This window comes from Cydia splendana, chromosome 18, assembly GCF_910591565.1.
Source record: "Cydia splendana chromosome 18, ilCydSple1.2, whole genome shotgun sequence".
Lineage (NCBI taxonomy): Eukaryota > Metazoa > Arthropoda > Insecta > Lepidoptera > Tortricidae > Cydia > Cydia splendana.
Genome location: NC_085977.1, coordinates 5,953,888 through 5,972,561, shown reverse-complemented (window position 1 = coordinate 5,972,561; position 18,674 = coordinate 5,953,888). Strand labels below are relative to the sequence as shown.

Genomic DNA, 18,674 nt, shown 5'->3' with positions numbered 1-18,674 from the left:
CGGACAGAGGAGTCTTAGTAATATGGTCCCGTTTTTACCCTTTGCGTACGGAATCCTAAAAAAAGTCGCATCCAAAATTAGACTAGATTGACAAATGCCAATCCGATATGGATGTCGGGTCGGGTGGCCTCTACGGGAAATACAACGTTAGAGAGTGCCTTGTGGCATGATCCGCCTTTTTCGGGTTAACGTTTTTCAGATTTCTTAAATAAATAAAGAAAGATATGCTACATTTTAAATACTTCTATCCGATATTGGATCGGACCATGTGAAAACGCTCTAATTCTAAACGTAGGTAACCAGCGACAATGCTATCATCGCTCGGAGCGCACGTGAGACAATTGCATCGACGCGGCTGCCTCTAATGATCGCCGGAATTCAGGCGAAGCCACGATTTGGACCCTTTATATGCTACGATAGGGGTCCCTTTGTTTCCCATAAAGTTTTAAGTCATAATGTATTGTTTGTTATATTATCGTTAGTCATAAAACTGAAACCGTTAACTTTTCAGGACTTTCGTAAGGTTATTCTATAGATAGGTTAGGTTAGGTTAGGTTTGTTTTATGGCAATCCTGAAAAGTTACGCGTTTCTGAGGAAAACCAATTATGACTAACGAAAATTCGGACAAACAATACATTATGACTTAAAACTATTTGGGAAACAATAAAGACTCGCTACGATATTATTGATATTAAGCCAATTTTTAAATTATAAACTGATCGGCGATTGGCCCTTAGTCACACCTGATGGAAAGTGAAGACAGGGCCTAAGATGGAGCTGACTAGTTCAGTAATAGCCTATTCACTCTTGCTTTAAAGAGACCGAGGTCATATTTATTAGGGAATACAGATGGCGGGAGCGCATTCCATTATTTAGCCGTCCATTTTATAAATGTAAGCGGCAACGAATATCGCCGATTGAAAAATCGAATATCGTTAGTGTCGTGTGTCGATACTGTCGATAGAGTAAAGGATGTCAATCCTTATACTCTGTATCTTTAGGTATTTAAATAAAAGGAAACAAAATCTACCCTCAAATGGCTCCTTAAGCCAGTTGAGGGTAGATGAAAACATTACATGATCAAGGCGAAATAATGTAGGTTAAAGTCAAGTCGTTCAGTGACTGATCCAAGCGGTTTTGTATTTGGTTGGTTATCCAATAAATGTTGCAACTACCCGAAAATTTAGAAATTGTTCGTTCACTTTTATTTAAATACCTAAAGATACAGACTAGTGGGCAAAACGTTCAACAAGACCAAGTGCGGGTAGTTCGAAAAACTAGTGCAGCTAGAAGATATCTCGACTTTAGCGAGTCTATGTCCGAGGCCACGGGGACAATGCCGGCCCGAAACGTCGGAGGTAATGTTAAAGTTTAATTATACGCGATTAAGTCCCGTTGAAGTATTCTATAAATACTAGACGACGATACAACATATTGATAAATACTAAGAAAATATCCATAACCCAAAAACAAATATGTGTGACAAACAAGCAAATAAATGCCCTTAACGGGATTTGAACACAGGACCTCGGGATACCGACTAGGCTAGGACGCCGATTTATCAACCGCATCGTTCCCGCGTCGCTCGGCTATAACCGGTTGGCGATTCTATTCGACACTGAAAATGGCGTCCCGTTCCGTGGAATGGCTACGCGGGACGTGGAAACTAATTGGTGCTATCTCCACAAAGCCCGACGCACTGCGCCGAGTGATTTTAATTTATGGTGCTAGGATCGTTCAGAAACGTGTATAATGTAATTTAGTAGTGATATTAAAGGTGACGGTCCATTTCCAACGATAGCTCCATTTTACCGTCGCGACGTTACTGTCAATTGGGATTGTCATTCATTTTACTATGCAAATTGACAGTAACAACGAGTCGCCACGGCAGTGCAGCTGTCGTTGGAAACGGAACGTCACCAATACGCTTGTGCGGTCTGTCGTCGTCGTCTGCCTTAAGGTGACAGTCCATTTCCAACGACAGCTGCACTACCGTTCATTTTACTATGGAAATTGACAATAACACCGACGTGTTCAGTACCAGTAGTGCAGCTGCGGTCAGAAATGGAATGTTACCATTATTCGGCTGTCTGTCGTGAACTGATGGTGTTTTGTCTGTGATCATTATGTCGAATTTTGAATTTAAATGTCCGTAGTTCCAAATATGTATGTCAGTCAGCCAGTCAGTAGTCGGTCTATGTCAGGTCGCCACGGAGGTTGGAAGACACGGCAACACAGTTCTCCCAAAAGGACGCCAAAAAAGTCTTTAACCCTTCAAGTGGCGCCAGCGAAAACACGAAAAGTAGTCAAGTGGCGCCGCGGATTCGCTACCTAATTTTGGGCCCTAGAAGAGCGTAACTATACTTAAATGCGTTCAATTTTACCTCTAAATACGGTAACACCTCATTAACCACTCACTGGTGGCCGACAGTTTACTGGTTTTCGCATCGACCCGTGAGTGGTGGGCCGCAAGTTTACTGATTTTCGATCCGACCATTAACGGGTTGTACACAACGTTCTTGCCATTTCCTTATTTTTTGACGCCAAATATTTTGACATTTAGCCACGATTAGAGGATGTGTACTTAATTTTAGTTTGTGTTACAAGGGGTCAAAATTATATATTTCCGTCAAGGGCGTACATTGAATCCTGAGCGTAATGAGGGATTCAAGTGTTAACGCCCAAGACGAAATAATTTTGATACCGTGTGTGTCACTACTACCCAAGTAGCACAGATTAGCTGTATATCAGCCGCATAATGAAGTACGAATACGCTTGAAGCTGGAATATAAAAGCTGCATAAGAGCTGTATAAGCGTCTTTTCAGCTTTTATAACTCTTAAATGGGCACAAATTAGGCAGCCTTAAGTTCACATAGCTACTTAAGAGCGTTGTAGCAGCAATTTAACGGAATTATAAGGGGTAACAGGAGTTATAAGAGGTGTATATTGGCTGGGTAAGAGACCACCAGTTACCCTTTATTCAGCTAATATGTCACATGTGCGCCCTAATACCGGGAAAGATTGACGTTGGGCTGAATAAAAGATAATTAATAACATACTTTTACACCTCTGCCTTAAAAATCAGCTATTATATTTAGTATAGTGACGACGAACGCAGAGGTGAATATATTTATATTGAAGCAAAAACGTTAAGCGCAACGACACCATAAGTCATTTTGTTAAAGTGTTTAGTTAAATGTTTGTACATCATCTTTTATATATTAATGCGGGAAAGATGTTTGGGAATGCAAGTTTATTGACTTTATATATATACATTATCTAAGAAAATTTCAGTGCGCCACGAAAATAATCAGTATTTATTTAAATTAATGATATAAATAAGCTATGTGTAAAAACTATTTCAGTGGTTTGGACAGAATTATGAGATAAAAAGTTAATAATACGTTATAGGAAGTACTAAACTAATGATTTAGGTTAAGAACTCAGGCACAAAACCATATTGTTACCCTTAAAAGTTGGAAAAGCAATTTCAATTTTGTAGGTTATATACAATAAAATGGCGGTCAATGTTAAAAAGCAACGTGAACCGTTAAAATTCTTATATGCAGCATACGACTGTTATATATCTGATAAAGATACTTAAGTGAACCACTATAAAGTCCAAGTCGTTATTTCGATACACTAGTGAACCTCTAAACAGTTATAAGGCATCTTATGAACGTTTTAACAGCCGCTATGCAGACAGTCCCAATGGTAGTATAATAGGCTGCTTAGCGGTAAACATGTTCAGCGCTAAGCCGTATTATGCGCCACATGTGTTCGATTATACGTCTATTGGTTTCATAATAGTTCACTCGTTCTCCCTTATAATAAGTCAGCGAAATAAAAGCTGCTTTAGCGGTAAACATGTTCAGCGATAAGCTGTATTATGCGCCCCATGTGTTCCAGTATACGTCTATTGGCTTCATAATAGTTCATTCGTGCTTCCTCAAAAAGTCAGAATAATAAAAGCTGCTTAGCGGTAAACATGTTCAGCTATAAGCTGTATTATGCGCCCCATGTGTTCCATTTATACGTCTATTGGCTTCATATTAGTTCACTCGTGCTCCCTTAAAAGTCAGCGTAATAAAAGCTGCATAGCGGTAAACATGTTCAGCGATAAGCTGTATTATGCGCCACGTGTGTTCCATTATACGTCTATTGGCTTCATAATAGTTCATTCGTGCTTCCTTAAAAAGCCAGCGTAATAAAAGCTGCTTAGCGGTAAACACGTGCAGCGATAAGCTGTATTATGCGCCACATGTGTTCCATTATACGTCTATTGGCTTCATATTAGTTCACTCGTGCTCCCTTAAAAGTCAGTGTAATAAAAGCTGCTTAGTGGTAAACATGCTAAGCGACAAGCTGTATTATGTGCCACATGTGTTCCATTATACGTCTATTAGCTTCATAATAGTTCACTTGTGCTCCCTTAATAAGTCAACGTAATAAAAGTCCACAATTACCTCCTTATACAGCACATGGCGTAATTTTATCCACTAAACAGACCTTATAACGGTTAAAGCATTTGATAACCCTTAAAGCTGTATAGGGTCGTAGCAAATATACCTTTATATCACTCTTTGCGTATTAATGGTAGTTTTCAGAGCCGTAATGCAGCTTTTAATCAGCCCTAAGCTATATAAATATCACTGAGATCTATTATACAGCTGTAGGACCACGAGTGTGCTCTTATAAGTGTCTTAATACGCACAGAGCGTTAGATAGAACTAAAAGTGAGTAGTTATAGAGCTATCTGTGCTACTTGGGTACTACTACACTACTGCTTTTCACATCAACTATGAGGAAATTGTTATGTTCCAAAATATAATACCAACCAAATAACCAAAAAAAAAAAATAGTATGCAAGAAAGAAAAAAATCGTGTCCTAGAACAGAAAAGTACAACTTTGATCCGTCCTAGCAGGGAAGAAAAGTGCCACTTTGATCCCTCCTAGCGGGGAAGAAAAAGCCCTTTTTCGAATAAGTGATGTGAAAAAGTATTTTATTTACTGGACTATAGTTAGTTGATTTAAAAAAAAAATAAATATTGGGGACATCTTAATACACAGATCGACCTAGCCCCAAACTAAGTATAGCTTGTACTATGGGTACTAGGCGACGATATATAGACATAATTATATAGATAAATACATACTTATATACATAGAAAACAACCATGACTCAGGAATTAATATTTGTGTTCATCACACAAATAAATGCCCTTACCGGGATTCGAACCCAGGACCATCGGCTTCGCAGGCAGGATCACTACCCAGTAGGCCAGACCGGTCGTCAAAATTACGGTATTGTTCAAATATCAGTACCAGTTTCTGAATTTAGCCCTAGTTCGAGTTTCGAGTCTAATTATGGGAACTAGGTTTTCCCATTGATTGCGCAATTTGCTTTTCACGCACTTATGCTAATTTGATTAAGTGTGTAAAGGACAGATATTTCATAGTTTGACGCTCTAAAATGTATTACTAGTTTAAATGGACTTGATAGTAGGCATAATGATATGTCGGTCAAGTCAACATTAAAAGTCAACATCAGACTACGGATCAAAAGTATATATCTTAACATTATCTATCTTTAAAAAAAAAATTAATTCCCTGTATGCAGTACAATTACTTAGACTGTGACAGATTCTTTAGAACGCGAACTGAAGAGATATATTTATATTTGGAAAATAATTCCGGGATGGCAGATGTATTTGGACCATTGTTTAATCATGTTATAATAATATACTCCGCCTGGTACTCCATTCCCGTCTTTTCTAGGTCACCTAACTGACACGGGCTTACGTCATCATGCGACAGCGCTATATGATAATATGCGATAGCGCTATATATAGCGGCCATGTTGTTGTGACGTAGCCCCGTGTCACTCTGGGAATGGAAGACCATGTTTTATTAGACTATGTGTTTAATTAGCTACTATAGTTCGTTTTTTTATCATTAGAAAGAAGGTAAGCGATCTTGACATGTCTTTTTATTAAAAATCACCATTGAAAAATAAGTCACAGCAAACATGTTAAAATTATAAAGCATATACGATCTTTTACATTCTTTTGCTTTCATAAGTAATATAATAACTAATTTTTTATAACGTTTTTCAATATTTTTCAATAAAACGACACGTCAAGATTGTTTACCTTCTTTCTAATGCTAAAAAAACCGGGCAAGTGCGAGTCGGACTCGCGCACGAAGGGTTCCGTACCATAATGCAAAAAAAAAACAAAAAAAAGCAAAATAAAAAACGGTCACCCATCCAAATACTGACCACTCCCGACGTTGCTTAACTTTGGTCAAAAATCACGTTTGTTGTATGGGAGCCCCATTTAAATCTTTATTTTATTCTGTTTTTAGTATTTGTTGTTATAGCGGCAACAGAAATACATCATCTGTGAAAATTTCAACTGTCTAGCTACCACGGTTAGTGAGATACAGCCTGGCGACAGACGGACGGACGGACGGACGGACGGACAGCGAAGTCTTAGTAATAGGGTCCCGTTTTACCCTTTGGGTACGGAACCCTAAAAACGAACTATAATGATGCTGACTACTCAGTTGATAGCTGTTTTATTAGCTAGTATTTATACTTAGGGCTTGTGCACAAATCACGCGAGGTTCGATAGGGGGTGGGGAGGTCACGAAAAAATCACGATAGATCACGTTGGGGGAGGGGGGTATAAGGAAACCACACGTGTATTTTTCTACAGTGAACGAAACTAAGAAAAAAAAACCTACCCCATGAGTAGATACTTTTTCTCGGTTTCGTTAAACATAAATCTTCACTCTGCACTTCAAAATAGCGAGTTTTTTTTTACGAAAATAGAAAAATAAACAAGATTTTCTACATACAATACCTACTATTTATCTTAAAATTAGGTTGAATGAAAAAATTTCAAAAAAATACACGTGAGGTTGTGTTGGGAGAGGGGGGGTAGCTAAAAACCTCACCAAATATTACCAAGGGGGAGGGGGGGTCAAAAAGTAGCCGAATACACCTCGCGTGATTTGTGCACAACCCCTTACGATACGGAATGGAACTGGTGGGTCAGAAATATATGGCGACGAATTGTATGTGCCTGTTACAGTATATTATTATTTAGATAACAGTGTTCTGCCATAGCCGCCAGGTATTCGCAACAGTTTTTATTCCATTTTTAGATACTGCAAATAAATGTCCATTTTAAACATATTTCCCAGCATCCCAAAAAAGATTAGTAAACAATCTAGTTTTCCTTCACTGCAAAAACAGACTTAACACAATCGAACAAGGTCCACAATAGCATGTAAAGCAGGAAAGAAATAAGGACACGTTAAACTTTAGTGTTATTCAGAACTTTTGTCCCCCGAGTTTCTTGTTTGACAGTTCGTTTTTAACTTAAACCGTATAAATAGTGTCCCCAGTGGACTGCATATCAGGCCTCGGCGAGTGTTTTTCAAACAGTAAAAGGGCCTTTGGGGCTCGAAATGACTTATGGCTTTGGACGGGGTTTTTAATCGTAGTTTAACTTTATATTGAGTTACTCATTTATGTAAGGTTTAAGGTAAATTGGGGCAGAATAGACTGTAGGTATTTGTCAGTAGACAACCAAAACTCACTAAGTAATTGCATGATAAATAATCAATCAGCCTTGTTTTGTTCACTCTGCATTTGTGGTAGTAATTATTGTAATTAAGTTTTGGTTGTCATGTGATGGATGACGATATATAAATAAGATAGCCTAATTTTATAGACAGTGGAAATGGTGAATACTTGAAATGGTAGTAATTATTAGGTATGAAGGTGAATTTACCACTGAACTTTCGGTTTGTCTTGTTTGTTTATTCTATGTTTTTGTTGTATTCTATGTATTTAACAATTTGAAACTTTGTGTTTCTTTGGTTTCTATTATAGGTCTAGTCTGTTTACTTAAACCCAATTAACAAAATTATTCTGGTTCTTATTAAATAGTAATACATTTTACTTTAACTTCCGTACCTTGTGTATTTTAATTATTGCTACCATAGAGTAATATAAGTAAAGAAAGAGTGGTAACTCCATCTCCATACATCAATTTCCTTACCAAAACGCGCGATATTTCGCAGTCGACATCTAGCGTCATATAGCGGTATTTTATCAGTACTGCTATTTGACAATAGATGTCTCGGCGAACGAAAACTCTAATGTTCAACAATTTTCAGTTAATATTATAACCAGATTAACTGATATAATAAGTATGTCGTTTCGCTAAGAATAAGAATCATAAGGGTTAAATAATACAAAAGTACCTACTTACCTAAAGGAAATATCTCAAAGTTTTGTTATGTAAAAAGATAAAATAACGCGGAAACATAAAAGTACCGCAGTGCCGGGGGAAATCAGCGGTAGCTGTAATTACAACACGCTTTTTTCTGTCGCATCGTCTTGATGACGTTGCTGGATTAGTGCTACTGGTATTATGGCTAAAAAAAGATACCTAAAAGCACTAGATACACATTTATTTTATTTTTTGTTTTCATCCGTGGACATGCCAGGGTAAATTGCAAGAAAAGTAGTTAAGCTTAAATTAAACCTTGTAAATGTATTGTACTGACATGATATAATTTATATGTCGACTTATACTGATTAACATTTAATAATAAAGAAATACGAGTACATTAGACTGAAATAAAAAAGACAAGTGAAATTAAATTTGAAAGTCGTTTATTATTTCATTTATAATCAACATTCCAATATATTATTCTTGTAATTAGATATTCAAATTTTATTAATAATAATTGAGATTGTCTTTGTGTAATTAATTCTCTTTTACGTTACTTATTCACAATTTTCATGTCACTCACATATTTCTACAACATACACCGTTTTTCACTTAGAAGCAAACCTACAATACTACTATCACAGTACGTTTTTTAGCATTACAAAAGACTACGCGATCTTGACGTGTCTTTTAACTGAAAAACGCTTTTTAAAAATCAGTAACCATTACTTATGAAAGCAAAAGTGTGTAAATAATCGTATATGATTCATAATTGTTACATATTTGCCGTGATTTATTTTTCAAAAGTTTTCTTTGATAAATAGACGTCAAGATTGTTTATCTTTTTTCTAATGCTAAAAAAACTAACTATACATATAAAAATATCTTCAATTCTCACGTTTAAACTGACGAGGCAGCATTGTTGACCTATCCCGCGGCGAAAACTCTAACTCTGCCTTGCCTTGTTCAATTCTGTTATTGTAGGCAAAATTACCGCCCATTTGGCGAGACTTAGCCGCTATTATTGACGCCATAGTGTACGATGGATGAGGCAAATCCGGTATCTGGGATATGTAATATTCACGTCGACGCTGCCGTTCTATTTCTATATCTTGCACGGATGATTTGGATCCAGATACATCCATTCTCGCGGTGCAGGCATGATTCTGTATTGATATATCTTGCACAACGGGTGATTCACATCCAGAACCATCCATTCTCGCGGTATGATTAAGTGTTGAGTTATCTTGACTATCTTGAGACTCACGGTTTGAATGATCGAATGATAATGAATTATTCCTGCCTCGTGGCTGATAATAGGATAAGCGGAGATGGGAATAATCGTCTATGAAGCCGCTGATAGTTTGATTATTCGATGTTTCACTGTCTTCCATGTTCATGTTTCCAGTTTCCTAGTGCTTAATCCGTACCGTACCTAGGTATTGCTGTTTTGATAAAACAATTCACAGGAAATGCTGCTGATACTGACAAGTTTTGTTTATTCTGACGTTTGGTTATATGTATTTGCAATAATTGCGTTACTTAATGTAGGTACATTGCAATAATTAATATCATAATCTACCCATTTATGTAGATTCCGAAAGTGACACATTGCATTTTTTTTTTTTTTTTTTTAACAATTATGGCCTGGAAACACATTGCATTTTAGAGCGTATTTAGTAAACGTTAAAGTTTATCTTCATCATCGTGTTGTGGCTCGTGTAGTTAGAAATGGTGTTGCCATAAATTAAAGTTTAACTGTTCAAATCGTCCAAAACTAGATTAAGTATTTACTAAAAATATCGATTTACTATTTGTTTAATTAATGATCATAAAATAAATCGGTATAGTAAGTAGGTACATACAGCAACACTCTTAACTGTCCATCGGTGGACTTTATTACAATTTTAAGAGTGTTGGCCATGGTATAATAATATACTACGCCTGGTACTCTCTTTCCGTCTTTTCGTGGTCACGTGACTGACACAAGCCTACCATGTTTTTAACCGACTTCAATTTCATAGAAGGAGGAGGTTCTGTATTCGGTTGTGGCTATGTTTTATTAGACTATGCTATGGTGTGGGCGTGAGTGGTGACGTCTACCTGCATTTAAGCATTTTGCAGATTCTCTATCTCACTTGTTGGAAATAGGTGCAAAATTTTTGTATAAATTGTTAAGGACTTCCAAAACATCCATTTCAATAGTACTGATGCTATTATACCTATTTTTAACCGACTTCAATTTCATAGAAGGAGGAGGTTCTGTACCGTAAACCGGGGTTACTTTGATTTGCGGGTCGACTTTGATACCAACTTCCCTCCGCTACTAAAGTGCTTGTTTTCACGAGTTGAAAAATACATTCGCAGTTATTTTTTCTTTATTGGCAACACTGATAGTTGCTACACCGCGCAATAACCGGATGCTAGTGTAATATTATTATTTCGTCTAGAAAAAAAAATATTAATGGCGGGTACGCTTTTCTTCCTGGTTTTATTGGTTGAAAAACTTTGACTGTATTTGTGTCAATAATTAATACATGTAAGTTTATAGTGTCTTAGGTTAATCAGTGTTAATACGTGAGTTTATAAAAAAATACCTGAATTCGACAACCTACACATGCGCACGTAGGCGGGGAATCCATGGGTCGGGGTGTCTTTGATCACTTATACGTGGTGAAATTGATTAAAATATTAAAGTAACACCATGCATTATTTTGGCAGGTTAAAAATTTTTAATGTATTTTTTTCAATAGTTATATGATAAATTGGTAACGTTTGAGTCAGTGGACTGTAGAGGATGTAGAATTATAAGTTTGTATGTAGGAGTTGATCTCCGGAACTGCTCATCTGATTTTAAACATTCTTTTACCCGGTTTTATTGTATGGAATTAACTTTCTGGGTGGAAATTGGCTATATTTTATCCTGCAGCTTTGCTTTAGGTTTTTTATTATACGTGCGTGAGGCCACCAGCCCACCAGGGAATTCATTCCACAATAAATAAAAATGCATTGTTTTTTTTTAGAAACAATGCCAGTAATTACAAAAAAATACCGGGTAACGAGACTACAAAAGGTACCAAGAAGAACAACTCAATGATGCACTCGTAAACATAGTGGCGCGCACAAAATCTATTCGTGCCTCATCGAAAGCATACAATATTTTTTATAGAACTTTATAAAATAAGTATAAAGGCAACATATCAAAAACCCGGGTGCACAGACCAAATTTACTGAAACGGAAAAGCTTGCAATTCAAAAATCTGTTGCTAAGTGCGATGATAAGTTAAATTCCTACGTTATTTATAGTAAATAATCTAATAAGCGCTTAAAGTTATTAATTTGTATCATTTGGTATGTTATCAAAGTAACCCCACACCTTAAAAATATATATAACTTATAAAGTACTGAACCGATTTTTATTTTTTTATTTTTTACGGGCTTTTTAGCGGGTCTACTTTAGATTGTCATCAAAAAAATTAGTGGTTTCAAAGTAACCCCATTCTCAATATAACTTTGATCGCGTTGTTTTTATTTATTTCTGAAAAAAATATAAGCCCTAATTTTTCTTTATTTGGCAGGCTGAAAGAAGAGAAAAAACCGATTATTATATTTTTATTTCATATTTTTACGTGTATTAGGATCGTCAAAAAATGGTGCCAAACTCTAAAATTGATCAAAGTGACCCCGGTATTCGGTTGTGGCTATGTTTTTTTTTATGTATGTTCACCGATTACTCCGAGATCCGTGGGCCGAGTTGACTAATTCTTTTTTTGTTCATTAGAAGGTACTTCCAAGGTGGTCCCACATAAATCTTGTGCTGTTCTGATGATGGGATCCATGAGGAATTGAGGGAACCCCTCAATTTTTGAATGCACATGTATGGTAATTTGGGTGTTTTCTTAAGCAAATCGAGCATTTTCTCTCGAATACCACTAATTTGACGAAGTTGACCTGATGACGATGATTGTTTTGATGATAATCATGACGATATCTTAAAATGTAGGACGTTCAGCGATTACTTCAAGACCCGTGGTCCGAATTGAGGAATTATTTTTTTGTTTGAAAGGAACTGCCTCCAAGGACGTCCCACATTAATCTGGTGCTGTTCTGATGATGGGATCCATGAAGAATTGAGGGAACTCCTCAATTTTTAAAGGCACATGTATGGTGATTTGGGTATTGTCTTAAGCAAATCAAGCATTTCCTCTTGAAAACCACAAATTTCATGGAGTGGACCTGATGATGATGATTGTTGATGATAATGATGATGATTTTATAAATGTAGATTACTCCAGAACCCGTAGTCCGATTTTAGTAATTCTTTTTTTGTTTGAACGAAGTTACCTCCAAGGTGTTCCCATAATGTTGTTGGTTCTACTCTGATGACGGAATTCATAAGGAAATGAGGGAACTCCTCAATTTTTTAAAGGCACGAGTATGGCGACATCGTTGTTTTCTATAGTAACTCAAGCATTTCCTCCCGAAAATCACCAATTTGATGAAGTTCAATTGTAGCCTTACCACGGGTTTGACACTACATATTCGCTAACGTCTTCGTAACTTACTTTCTATACATCTCGCTCGCGCTAATAGGATGCCAGTACGAGCGAGACGCATAGAAAGTAAGTTATGCACACGCTAGCGAATATGTCAGTGTTAGACTTATGGTAAGGCTACTGAGGACTCGGGAAATGGCGGTTGAAGGGTTGGTGGTTCAGGCTTCAGGGTCGAGGGGTTCCGTGATCAGGGATTGATCTGCTGTGAGGTTGAGTGATCAGGGGGTTGAGGGATTGAGTCAGTGACGGAGACTCACGGGGCGGAGGATGGATTTTGTGTTTGTGCAGTGACAGGAATGATTTCGAATTTAGTGATACGCATTATTAAGCTTTTCATTCATGCGTCACGCGTCACTCATAAGCATTTAACAATGCCTTAAAACTAAAAAAGTAATAATAAAAACTTTTACAAAAAAAAAGTAAACCGACGTCAAAAAGGATAAAATAAAATATTATCCGTTTTTAAGTATACGCGTTATCAACTGATGTGTTTGAAGTCGGTGCCAAGACAAATATTAATAATACCGGTCAAAATTTTTTTTTTTGTAAAAGTTTTTATAATTATTAAATGCGCCCGAAAATGTTACACACGTCATTATGGCCTATTTACTAAATAAAGTAGGTATTGACTTTGTGATAATAAGTGTGGCGTGTGATTGACTAAAAGTTGCGTATTTTCCAAGCACGACAATATCTTATCACCAAAGATCGGCTTAACAAAACACTACTTATATACCGGAATTTCTACAATACGAATATACGTGAAATAATATTTTTATCGCTCTCTGCTCATGGCCGGTTTTTCCAAACTTGTCAAATGTACATGACTCATTACATATGTAACAGACGTAAAGACGTTTTTTTTAACAGAAACGACACTTTTGACACTGACATATCTAATCATATAGTATCAAGACGTAATATTTGACGTATCTTAGTTCTTAGTGTTAAGGAGTATCTGGACATGTAAATAATTTTAATTCTTATGTTGCGATGTTCCTAAAATTTGCATGCCAAATGGCTGAATATTGTTACTCACTATTTAATATAAGTCATCATCATCATCATCATCATCATCATTTCAGCCTATATACGTCCCACTGCTGGGCACAGGCCTCCTCTCATGCGCGAGAGGGCTTGGGCTATAGTCCCCACGCTAGCCCAATGCGGATTGGGGACTTCACATACACCTTTAATTTCTTCGCAGATGTATGCAGGTTTCCTCACGATGTTTTCCTTCCCCGAAAAGCTAGTGGTAAATATCAAATGATATTTCGTACATAAGTTCCGAAAAACTCATTGGTACGAGCCAGGATTTGAACCCGCGACCTCCGGATTGAAAGTCGGACGTCATATCCACTCGGCTACCACCGCTTAATATAAGTACACCTTTGTATATAGATAAGTATTCTTGCGAATAATTCTTTCTATTTTATTCTATTCTATACCATACCTACAGGTTGCGCATGAGGTTCGCGAAGTTCTAGGACATAGTTGTAGGACTTGTAGGGTAGTTCCGCTTGCCCGCTATACTCCATCACGGTCGGTGCATTCTTGCACAGTTCCACATTCTGCCAATTTCCCATTTCGAAATCTATGGAGTTATACTATTCGCAAGCTAAATTAACACTTTGAGAACAAATCAAATTATTTTTATCAAATACTAGCGACCCGCCCCGGCTTCGTACCGGATTCACAAAACCTTAACAAATTATAAACCTTCCTCAAGAATCACTCTATTGATAGGTGAAAACATGAAAATCCGTTCAGTAGTTTTTGAGTTTATCGCGAACATACAAACACACAGACAGACGCGGCGGGGGACTTTGTTTTATAAGGTGTAGTGATTTTGATTTATGTTTTTTTTTAAGTACCTAGTCACATTAGACATTACCTACTATAAGTATAAATTTTAAACTGAAATAGATGCGAGAACTCGCATGCGAGTTTCATACCATTGCGGGTTTTTATCGGTCGGTTGAATTGGGCGTAACCAACACTCCGCAACGTAACTAAAATCGCATGCGAGTTCGCGCGCCGTCTAAATCAGCCCTAACGCTATGCACCCCTAGGTAACTCCGCTACTAATATATTACTAATATTACTTATATAAAAAGACGTATCAGCATTGCGATACAGCGAGGAAATGCCGCCAGCATTATTGGTACAATGCCTCAGGGGCCTATTTTAGATCTAAGCTACTTATTAATTTATTTTAGTAGTATCACTGTATAATATATCTTGTCTGCAGCAAATAGATTTTGTATTTTATAAAAGATATATAGTAATACGACTGGGTTAATATTACTAAGTACATATCTCTTTTACATTTATTACAACAATGCAATTGTAAATGAATAGTTTTACGACAGTTTATAATGCTTAGCGCCATTTGCACCATCCCATTAAACCGGGGTTAAACGGTTAAAGCTGGAGTTACCATGGTTACCAGTACAATTGACACTGGGTTAACGGTTTAACCGGTTAACCTCGGGTTAGTGGGACGGTGCAAATGGCCATTTTTACTGTACTAATATGTGGATTATATATGTCACCTTTTGGATTAGATAACAAACTGTACCTAGATGATTATTCAAAATAAGTACTTAAGATACCTAGCACGCTCTCGCTCAAGTGTTTGTCAATTGATAACACCTAAAATTTTTTTGATTTTTCCTAAAACAAACCTTGCGTACAAAACCGTAAAGAATGTATCTAGATAGATAAGTTACATGTCAAGTGTTAGGCTCGGTTAGCAGATATGGCTAGATAAAAACTCAACTGGTCAATATAAAAACCGATGCAAAAGGAGCTCAGTATCAGTCAAAAGTCTTCCAAAATGAAGGTAGCCGCTTGCTTGCTCGCTCTAGTTGCCCTGGCCGCTTCGGCACCTCAGCCGAGGAAGGACTTCCACGAACACTTCCAGGACTTCCTTGACTTGATCATCCAGGAGGCTGGGGAGGAGTTAGGGGAACTGAGGGCAACTTACGAGCAGTTCGATGAGTTTAACGCTGCGATAAACTACGTGCAGTCCGCCGGTTTCAAGGAACTCATTGTGGAAATGGAGTCGCTGCCCGAGTTCCAAGCTGTAAGTTGCTCGCTCATTACCGGGCTGCCCAAAACTAGGTTGTAAATTTTTCTTATGTGCCTATTTTTGATAATTTTACTAAGCTTTGGGAGAGGATCGGGCTGTCATGAGGGCGTTCTTAGGACGACCGACTGGTAGCCTTCCGGTGGGTCAGCCCAAGTATCGCTGGGAAGACAGTGTGACGGCGGATCTGCTTCAGCTTCGCGTCAGTAACTGCCAGGAAGTTGCGCAGGATCGGGACAGGTGGCACGCTTTCGTTTCAGAGGCCAAGATTCTCTATGGATCGCTGAGCCAAAATAGTTAGTTACTATTAAGCTTTGCGTTTGTGTATTTAACACCAAAGGAGAATATTTTGTGGATAATTTATGTTTTGTTTCAGTAAAATGATTGTAGTTTTCATTTAAATGACATTTCGTAAAAGGCATGTCAAGTAAAAAACTTATTTCTAAAATAAAAAAATCTTTCAACGTACTTTTGTGTTATCCTGTAGATAGTAGACCTTATTTATTGAACCAGATATTGGTGCGCTTGGACGATGACGAAAGATTCGTAATTGATTTTCGACACTACCCTAGTGCATTTGAAAAAAAAAATCTTATCTTAATTTGAAAAATAAGTTTTTGGCAATGACCCTGCGCGGCAGATGACCCCGTTTCCTCCTACGTCATGCTACCATCATCCGATATCCAGACCCCCCCCCCCTAATTTGAAATGACGTAATTTATGAATAGCCCCTTACCTTATAAATGTGAAAAAAAAAACAAATTCGAACCTGTCTTTTGTAATCATAATTGCTCAATTTGATCCTAGCAAGTGACCTTCATGTTTTGCTAATTTTTACAGGTGGTTGACTTCCTGGAGGCTGACAATATTGACATCACCTTCTTCCTGGACAAGATCGACGAAGTTGTCAGTAAGTAATATAACGTCTGTCAAGCCACTTCTGTCAGTAGAAAAGAGCGGCAAATTTAAAATACATGTAGGCGCGATGGGTAAATTTTCCACAGAAAATTTAAATTTCGCGCCTTTTTCTAATGAAAAACTTATTTAACCGGCTATATCTTTAATCCTGTGTAACGAATGCATATTTTTGAGATCAAGATTAATATGTATATGGTATTATTGAGTGAGAGATATTATGATCTACTATCTACTCGTAAATATCAATAAATATTATGGGATATCTAAGATATCTTACACAAACAGATCTAGCCCCACAGTGCGTTCAATAAGGTTTGTGCTGTCCAGTCCAGTACCCACCGGATGACGAAATATATAACAGATAGATATACATAAACACTTAAACAAACGTAGAAAACATCCATAAACGCAGGAAGGAACAAATATTATTTGATACAATCCTTAGTTGGACGTAGTTTAGGGTAAAAGATCCAATCCACAAAAATCTGTTAGTAAAATTGGAACTTTCTGTCAAACGGAAAAGTCATTCATTTATGTAAATGACAAATTTTAGAGGATGGATCTTTTACGCTAAACTACGTCCAGTTATTGTTTAGCCGGACAATACCGGACTATTCATAACAGCGCCTAGTTTGCTCTCTGGGCAAAAGGACATAATGATAGTCAATAATCATTCGTAAATAGTCATTTAGGAATGACATTCGGGACAAGCGCCGATAAGAAGGAATAGCCTCTATTGGACATACAAGTACTATGTCACTTGCGAGCGTCTGCGTCTAGTAAACTATAGAGTTTACTAGACGCAGACGCTCGCAAGTGACATAGCAGCCATAGGGCTGCTGCTCGACGCAACGTGGGCGCAACTGCACAGCGACGCCAGTATTTTCCATAGCGCTGACTAGACGCTGACGCTTAAAAGACGCCAGTGTGGGGAGGTTCTATAGGTATTTGTATATTTCCACAGACGCCATCCCCAGCTCCCGTCGCAACGCTCGCGAGGCCTCCGGCACTTCCCTGACCTCCTTCCTTCAGGACAGCATTGCCATCTTGCCCAAAGAAAAGCTGGACGATCTCTTCCATCAGAAGAAGGAGGAAGATGAGGTGTTCAGGAACGCTATCGACAACCTGTTCTCTGACGAATGGATAGCTACGTTCTCCGCTCTGCGCGAGACTCCTCAGTTCCACGAGGAGGCTGCTACTTTGCACGAAAATGGAATCGACCTTCATGTTTTGATCGAAGAAGTTGTTGCTATTTTTGGGCAGAACAAGTAAATTGTCAAATGTTAAATGCTAGACGTTTGTCTTGTAATATAATATAAACATTTACGCAGTTTTAGTGCTTTATTAACCTATATCCTCCATAAGATCTGACGACGGCATCGAAGAATTCACATTAAACTCTCTATAATTATTTCAACGCTGAATTGATGACTCACACAGTCAAGAGTTAAATGTACTATCGGCCAAAGCCAGAGTTGACCACCTTAAAGGCGCATTTTGTTTGAAGCGGGAACATCTGCCCGAGGCTCGTCAGCTTTCGTCCACCAATGAAATTTGGGGGCGGGCTACTAGAATATCTCTTGAAGTTTTTTGTAAAAAAAGTGTATGGGTATTGGTCATCTGTTTGAAATGCAACGTCTGGTCATGTCCTTTAGGACCCCAGCAGGTAAACGCAGTTATTCGATGCCAGATTGACAGGCCAACGAAAAACTCCCACGCTATAGTGAACGTCCCTATTATTTTGGAGTCCTGGACTAGTACCAACTGTTGGAACAGGAAGCTCAAAATATGTTGGTCCCCGTATGCATGGTGTTGACAGCTTTGTGGACTAGGAAATAAGTTATACCGCCACTCCAA

General features: G+C 37.7%; 2 protein-coding genes across 2 annotated transcripts; one reads left to right on the top strand and one right to left on the bottom strand.

Annotated features, from left to right (window-relative positions):
• Nucleotides 1-9,127: 9,127 nt before the first annotated feature.
• LOC134799207 (uncharacterized) lies at nucleotides 9,128-9,674 on the bottom strand. The gene has a single exon (XM_063771595.1). The coding sequence runs from the start codon at nucleotides 9,650-9,652 to the stop codon at nucleotides 9,140-9,142; it is 513 nt and encodes a 170-aa protein (XP_063627665.1). The 5' UTR covers nucleotides 9,653-9,674; the 3' UTR covers nucleotides 9,128-9,139.
• A 5,891-nt stretch (nucleotides 9,675-15,565) lies between these two features.
• On the top strand, nucleotides 15,566-18,096 carry LOC134799206 (uncharacterized). Its single transcript, XM_063771594.1, has 3 exons — nucleotides 15,566-15,896; nucleotides 16,740-16,809; nucleotides 17,782-18,096. Exons 1-3 carry the CDS (start codon nucleotides 15,609-15,611, stop codon nucleotides 18,087-18,089), a joined length of 666 nt encoding a protein of 221 aa, XP_063627664.1. The 5' UTR covers nucleotides 15,566-15,608; the 3' UTR covers nucleotides 18,090-18,096.
• The last annotated feature ends 578 nt before the right edge of the window (nucleotides 18,097-18,674 follow it).

Bases quoted from the DNA above. Each gene is read 5' to 3' on its own strand.
- LOC134799206 (XM_063771594.1), top strand. From the start codon at position 15,609: ATGCAAAAGGAGCTCAGTATCAGTCAAAAGTCTTCCAAAATGAAGGTA. The intron at 15,897-16,739 runs GTAAGTTGCTCG...TAATTTTTACAG, and splicing joins CGCTGCCCGAGTTCCAAGCT to GTGGTTGACTTCCTGGAGGC. The intron at 16,810-17,781 runs GTAAGTAATATA...ATATTTCCACAG, and splicing joins CAAGATCGACGAAGTTGTCA to ACGCCATCCCCAGCTCCCGT.
- LOC134799207 (XM_063771595.1), bottom strand. From the start codon at position 9,652: ATGAACATGGAAGACAGTGAAACATCGAATAATCAAACTATCAGCGGC.